The sequence below is a fragment of the Rhagoletis pomonella genome, unplaced genomic scaffold, assembly GCF_013731165.1.
Source record: "Rhagoletis pomonella isolate Grant_MI unplaced genomic scaffold, Rhpom_1.0 Rhpom_scaffold_00003, whole genome shotgun sequence".
Taxonomy (NCBI): domain Eukaryota; kingdom Metazoa; phylum Arthropoda; class Insecta; order Diptera; family Tephritidae; genus Rhagoletis; species Rhagoletis pomonella.
In genome coordinates, this window is record NW_023458557.1 from 99,399,242 (window position 1) to 99,406,470 (window position 7,229).

At 34.3% G+C, this 7,229-nt stretch overlaps 1 protein-coding gene across 2 annotated transcripts in view; it reads left to right on the forward strand.

The window, feature by feature from the left end:
• Positions 1–7,229, forward strand: part of LOC118735949 (gamma-aminobutyric acid type B receptor subunit 1) — a 448,224-nt gene that overhangs the window by 421,786 nt on the left and 19,209 nt on the right. The window contains exons 11-12 of one of the 2 annotated variants that reach the window (XM_036466006.1): positions 2,025–2,148; positions 3,451–3,567. In XM_036466006.1, the coding sequence (XP_036321899.1) occupies positions 2,025–2,148; positions 3,451–3,567 (241 nt within the window). The remainder of the gene's footprint in view (positions 1–2,024; positions 2,149–3,450; positions 3,568–7,229) is intronic. The other variant, XM_036466004.1, reaches the window with a different exon arrangement.

The window sequence follows — 7,229 nt, forward strand, 5'->3', positions numbered from 1 at the left end:
TTTTTTTTGCTCTCTGCTCACAAATGTGTGTTGGCAATGGCCTTACTAAGCTCCTTTATAGCAGCAACACTTCCCTCTTCACTCAATTTATTATTGCCTGTTGCTGTTACTGTTATTAGGTTGTACTCCTTGGTTCTTTTTTATGATTATTATCTACTTTTACCTGTTTGCTGAATGCGGCCAGTTTATTTTCTAGACTCACATTGGTGGTAGGTATTCATTGGTGTTGTTGTAGATGTAGTGGTGCTTGCAGTAAGCTCATTACATGGGACATATTTGCAATTTTTCAAAGTTAATGCGATATTTTAATAAAAAGCAATGTGTTGAGTTGTGAGAACTTCAATCCTTGGTAAGGATTTACTTTATATTCTGCACTTTCACGTTGTTTTTCAGCAACAATTTTAAGGAAAAGATAACCATTTTTTAACATAAGATTCAATAGGTGAAGTTCCTTCAAAGGGAAAAGATCCAGAAAGGTATAAATTTTCTAAAATTGCACTGCATCGCGATTTCTATAACTCTGCATTTTTAAAAGATGAGCATTGTTCAAGGCTTTAAAGAAAATTTAGATTTCTTGATGCTGACTTATAGCCAGTCAGAGGCCGATAAAAGCTTTTGAAGTAACTGGAACATACATAGTATTTCAACTAGAGCAGCTTTCGACAACATGGAACACTCTCTAATAGACAATTGCGTCCGGCACAGAGGGTTTGATGAAATCAAATGCCGCTGGATAGCAAACGGCCTTAAAGCCAGAACCCATTACATGCACTCTAGGACAGGAAAGGGCCAGATTCTTAGCTACGAAAGGCTGCCCGCAGGGGGAAGTGATCTCCCCTGTGCTATGGTCCATCGTAGCAGACGAATCACTCTGCGATCTTAGCGAAAACGGCTTCGACTTTCAGGGCTATGCGAATGACGTTGTCCTCGTAATCAGAAGCAGGTCCGAAGACATTATCTCCAACCTGCTACAGAATGCTCTGAACATATTTGTCCAGGAAAAGCAAAAAGGACAAATTACTGAAACCATTCCTTCACGGTAAAAAGATACACTTCTCCAAAGAAGTCAAATATCAAGAAGTTATCCTTAATTACAAGCTTTCATGGAATCCGCACCTCGATAAAACTATTTAAAACGCCCGGGCCTCTATCTCGACCAGCCGTAAACTTATGGGATGGAACTGAGGTGTTCCTGGCAAGATTAATATATGATGTCATCTAGAAACCATGTCTGACTTATGCCGCCCCCGTTTGGTGGAGGAAGGCGGAAGTGAAGTCCACGCAGGACAAGCTCAGAAAACTACAACGACTGGCCTGCGTGGGCATCACCGGCTCGTTGAGAACAGCACCAGCTGCGACTCTGGAAATGCTTTTTGACCTGCCTCCGCTACACATTGTAGTCAAAAAAGAGGCTCTACTATTAACAGCAATGCTCATCTCAGGGAACAGTGTAGAGGACAAGAAGTTCATACACCCGTACATCCTCAAGGTTATAGAACAAGAAGATGGACTGAGCATAAGCTTTTTGGACCTGTGCCTTCCGAGATTTAATTTCACACAAAAATTCAAGGTCTTTTTCCCCAAAAGGAAAAATTATGACAAGAAACTACCTAAAACCCCGGAACGACAGCCACATCTGGTATACTGGCAGCTCCAGGTCTGACCACGGCGTCGGAGCAGGAATTTACGGCATGCAACCCAGAAAGTTCTCCTAGACTTCGCCAGGTTTCTTTTTCGGTCGCGGTACACTGAGAAAAGAGTTTAGTTACGTCAACTAAATATGTTTTTCTCAACACATGATTTAGTTATAGTCACATTATTTGGTTATAGTTACCAAATCATGTGTTAGTAGAAATATATTTGGCTGACTTTTTTCTGAGTGTAACTAAGTGACCTACTCCCTGCTCTAAATCTAATCTAATCTAATCTAGTATTTCAAATAGATTTTAGAAAATGTTCCTATATTTAAATTCTTCACTTTTATGTATACTCTACTAATTGCTTCTTCATACATTTCTTTACAGAGTAATACAATCATCGCATCCTGTATGTAATACCATAATGCTATTTGGTGTCATCACTTGTCTCGTATCAGTCATACTCTTGGGTATGGACGGGCGATTTGTGAGTCCTGAGGAGTACCCAAAGGTGAGTTACTCAAGCATTGCAAAATTGTTCGCTATAAATTTTATTTAGATTAAGAAAATCCAATACCATAATATAACTTAGATATTGTCACTTACGAATAGCCTTCGGTTGGACTATCTGATAAATGGCGAAATGTTAGGTATAAGTTATACAGCATAACCATTAGCTTTTTAAAATGTGTCTGCTTTAAATGGCGTCTGGTGGGGGCGGCAACTATGCAAAATCCGGCATATCGAGAGCTTATATTCACTGCCCTCTATCTGCAATTTTCACAGAAACGATTTTATGATGTTAGAACCCATTTAGTTAGGCCTTACCTGGCATCACTGATGCTAATTCTGACTTTGCAATTTACTAGTCAATTCTTCTGACAAGCGTTATGCTAGGTCAGCATTAATATCACCGATGACAGTTAAGTCTTGGGTGGATTTTTATATCAGGATCTCATTTTTGTGAAAAGTGCAGATGGAGGGTATTGATTATAAGCCCTCGATATTCAAAACATTAAACAATTAAAACGAGTAAATATTTTTCAGAACTTTTTTTTCTATTAACTGTATAACCCAATAGCTACAGATTGAAAGATTGTATGACACCATACTCGAAATGGCCTCCATTTGCTATCCGGCAGCGGCGAAGTTGGCTTGGCCACGAATCGATTGCAATACGCAACCCATGCAATGGAAAATTTTTCACTACTCGGACTAAGGCGCGCTTCAAAAACTCGAGACTTTAATGAACCATAATTTATAGTCCAATCGATTAAATTCCGGACACCAGATGGCCAATCATCGGACGAATGTCATGATGACAGCTGTTCTTGCTAACATAAATTTCCCGTACTTTTGGTGTTCGCACAGTTGGGGGACGACCAAATCCCCCCCCCCCCCCTCCCCCCCCTTCTCCCTAGACTATTCTACCAATCTCCTGGAATAACTCCACGGTACAACACATACAATTTCGGTTGATTTTCAGAGGCCACAGCTTTCGAAATATTTCCACCTTTTCGTAGCTGGATTTTTCAGCCCAATTTCGACAATACGATTGCAATTAACTCTCATAAAAAAACTTTAAACACAGAAACTTTGGGTAAATGTAACTATTCAAATAGCCCTTTACATAAAGCAGTCGTGCACCAAAAGATTTTCTAGTCCTAAGTATACCCAAAAAAAATTTAATTATCCTTAAGTTAATTAAAGCTTTCATAGCATAAGTTATACTTAGTTAAAAAATCTGTGTGTGTGTTTTTTTTTTGTACTTCCCTCTATATTTACTCAAAATTTCACAACTCTTCCTTCACAGATATGTCAAGCGCGCGCTTGGCTTTTAACCACCGGTTTTACATTAGCCTATGGTGCAATGTTCAGTAAAGTCTGGCGTGTGCATCGTTTTACAACAAAAGCGAAAACAGATCCCAAAGTAAGTATAAACCCAGTTTTCTAATGTAAAAAAAAAAAATAAACAAAATAAAACTAATTAACAGGAAACCTAGAAAATTAAAATTAAAAAAAAAAAAAGTAATTTTTATTAAAATTTAAAAGACAAAAGCGATACTTTATTATAATTTATTCGAAAAAAAATATTGTTATTTTTAATTAACCCAAGGTCATCAGCACTCAAATTTTTTACGCACCGCTTTATAGCAAACAGCTTATAACTACACACATCACGTGTTAATCAATTTTTTTTTTTTGTTGTCGGTCAATACCAACATTATAGCGTTAAGTGAATCACGCAGTTGTGGTCAATTGCCTAGCCAACCAATTAACACAGATTGGCGAATATCATGATAAACAGGAAAGCGAAAAACGCTTTACAGCAGTCAATATTGAAGAGGATCAAGGGAGATCCTTAAAGTGGAAGCTTTTTAGTAATTTATTAATGCTCCCCTTTTGATTGATATGAAATGTATGGCTTTATTGTGAAGAATAAAAATAATGTACTTTTTATGAGATCGAAAATCACAAGCGGAATTTTCATAAAGCTCTTGGAAGCCACTGATCTTTTATGTACATACATATGTATGTATGGGCTTCGATTTACTAACTTTTTATGATACATTTTTTATAAAGAAGATATCTTTTAATAGGTAGGTAAGTGTGCTCCAAATTTTTTTTTTTTTTCAGCCACACGAACAACTGAGGAACATCAACATTAACCAGACCCGAATTTTTTAATTTGAAATCGGTTATTATTTAACCGTGGCGCCGGTAATTTGAAGTTTCCATATATTTTACATGGAAAAAAATAAATTTTTTTGTGAAAGAATATTTTTGCTCCAATTAAAACAATTCCGTTTATAAATCTGCAAAAAATTTAAATAATGTTACATATTTAGCTTTCGAATTGTACCAACTAAGTATGTCTTCATAACCGATAATTTTATTTCTTATATGCATAAATGTGTTATTTTATGTGTTCGTAACCACTTCACGCACGTTATTAAAAAATATTTAGTAAAATTCTAAAGTTAAATATGTACTTTATACGTTGTTTAACTTAAATTTACATTTATTGATGTCGATATTTCGAAGACATCTTCAGGAATTATTGGGTTTTTTCCAATCGACTGGAGCTCAGAATCAACGTATAAATTATAATAAGACGACCAAAATATGTATTATATTATTTTGAAGATTTCTGAAGGCAAATATTCTTATTCGATGGAAAAATATTAATTTTTAACGATTTTATAGCAAAGAAAAAATATTTTCCACTTTTAAAATATGTGAGGAACATCAAAGCCCAGCGCACAGTGGTTCAAAATTGGCATTTAGTGTTCACAATTCGCTGAAGCCTTCATTTTTCACTCAATTTGATTGTCAGTTTTTTTTTTAAATGAAAGCTAATAAAATTTTCAAGAGACCGATTTTCAAATTTTTGTTTGTTTTTATTCATTTTTTTTTTCGCAAAGTGCAGAAAAAGTAGCAATTTTGAAGAAAATCGATTCTCCTGTTCCAGGTTATAAATGTTACATAATAAAAACGAGTTGAACGAGTAGGGTTCCCCGGAAACGAGGAAAAAATTCACAAAAAAAAATATGGAATGTTTAAAAAAAAATTTCACCAAAATAAAAATAAAAAATTTTTTAGTTTCTAAAAAAGGTTGGGTATGCAGTTTAATAGATCATTAAATTTTAGTATGATAAATGCAATTTGCAAGTGGCTAAGAGATCGGGTTGATTTTTGATAATTTTTTTCGCTAAAAGCATTTGTTATATGTATTATTAAAAATCAACGAGAACTTTTAGCCACTTGCACCTTGCACTTTATTATATTAAAATTTAATGGTCTATAAAACGGCATATCTAAAATTTGAATCAAAACAAAAAAAAAATTATTTTATTTAATTTTACTATGCATTTTTGGAACACCCTACTACATGTACATACTTCGTTGCGGTACTAAAATGAACACATTTACTATCACTTCATAGAAAATTACGACTTTAAAAAAACAAAACACGAAATTAATAACAACTACAAAAAAAGTTTACAACCATTCAGAAAAATTTTTGGCTATTTTAAAAGTTTATTTTGATAAAGAAAAAAAGTTTACATTCATAAAGAAGCTCCGCTAAAACAAATAAGCGCAATTATGAAAAAATTTGCTCCTCACTGTATGTGTGTTATGAATGCAAAACTCCTCCTCGCCCTGTAGAACTGTACAAAATCGAAGTTTTGTAAGCATTCACATTTTAAAACTTTTTAAATATGCTTTTAGCCATTTTATGTCGGCCGCCACTCAATAGTCGCGTCGATTTTATAGCTGATCATAAACTAAATACGCACAAAAAATAAAAATCTACAAACACGCACACATACACCGTCCAATTCATAATATAATATTCCTGCCACTGAAAATGCGCCACAAACAAGATTTTCCAATTAACGCATCAGGTGCAACAACAAAGCGATTTTTTGTGAAAATATTTTAAACATTTTTTTTTTTTTTTTTAAGGCTCCATTTGTATACGAAACTTTTTTCTTTGCGTTACTGCATGCACGAACATGTTTTTAGTTTTATAGGCATTCATGCTGGGGCATTTATTTTTTAAATGAAGCTTTTTCGCGGCAAGCACGGATAACTTGATCAAATAAACTTGTGACACCGCACACAAAATGTGTGTGATGCAGAGAATACTGAATTAAAGGAGCATAGGTTGAGACTTGCTTCATGAACAATAGTTCCTATGCGTTGCTTACTGTTGTCTGTGGCGATCATCGGGTGGTTACGGATCAAATCAGGGACATAACAATTATAAGTTTTATTATAAAAACGTTGCTACATAACAGTTATTAGATGAGAAATATTTTTTTATTACCCCGATATGAACTTTGCCTGACAGCTGTAATGCAAGAAGTTTTTTTGCAGGTATAAATAATAGTTATGAAATTTGATAAAGATGGGATAATTGCCACGCCCTCCACTCTTGTGGGCGGTAACATTGAATTTCACATTCGATTTCGATGAAATTTACTTTGCACTCTCTCTTTTATTGGAAAATCTTAAATGTAAAATATGGGGAACATTGGATAACTACACCGGCTAGAACTCGCAAAAAATATGTGCCCAGTCTTTAAATGTGATGGTATTTAGGTTGATTTTTGTTTTCTGCTTTCCACTCTCAGAAACGGTTGCACTTAAAAATTACATGGATATAAATTTTCTCTTTTCTCCCAATGTTTGGCGTGATATTTCCATTGTTAGAAACATTTTTTTTAGCGAATTTACACAAGAAGAAATTGAAAATTGAAAAGTTAATAAAAACCGAAAATTACCGTATTTCGAAAATTACTAAAGTCGGGCAAAAATATCCAATTACATGCTCGAAAACAACATTAAATTCTCTAAATGATGCAAATTTGGTATTTATGACTTTTACTTTTCCCTCTGTAAGTCAAATCGGTTTGGTTTTATCAACTATTTTTTTTATCAAAGCGATTCAGAAAAATTTCCTGAGTAACATATCCAAAATATGCGATGTATCCACGCGTTTTATGAAATATAGTTAATTCTAAATAAAAATAATAATAACAAGATAACGCGCGAAAGTGATAAATCGATGAAGAGAATTTGTGG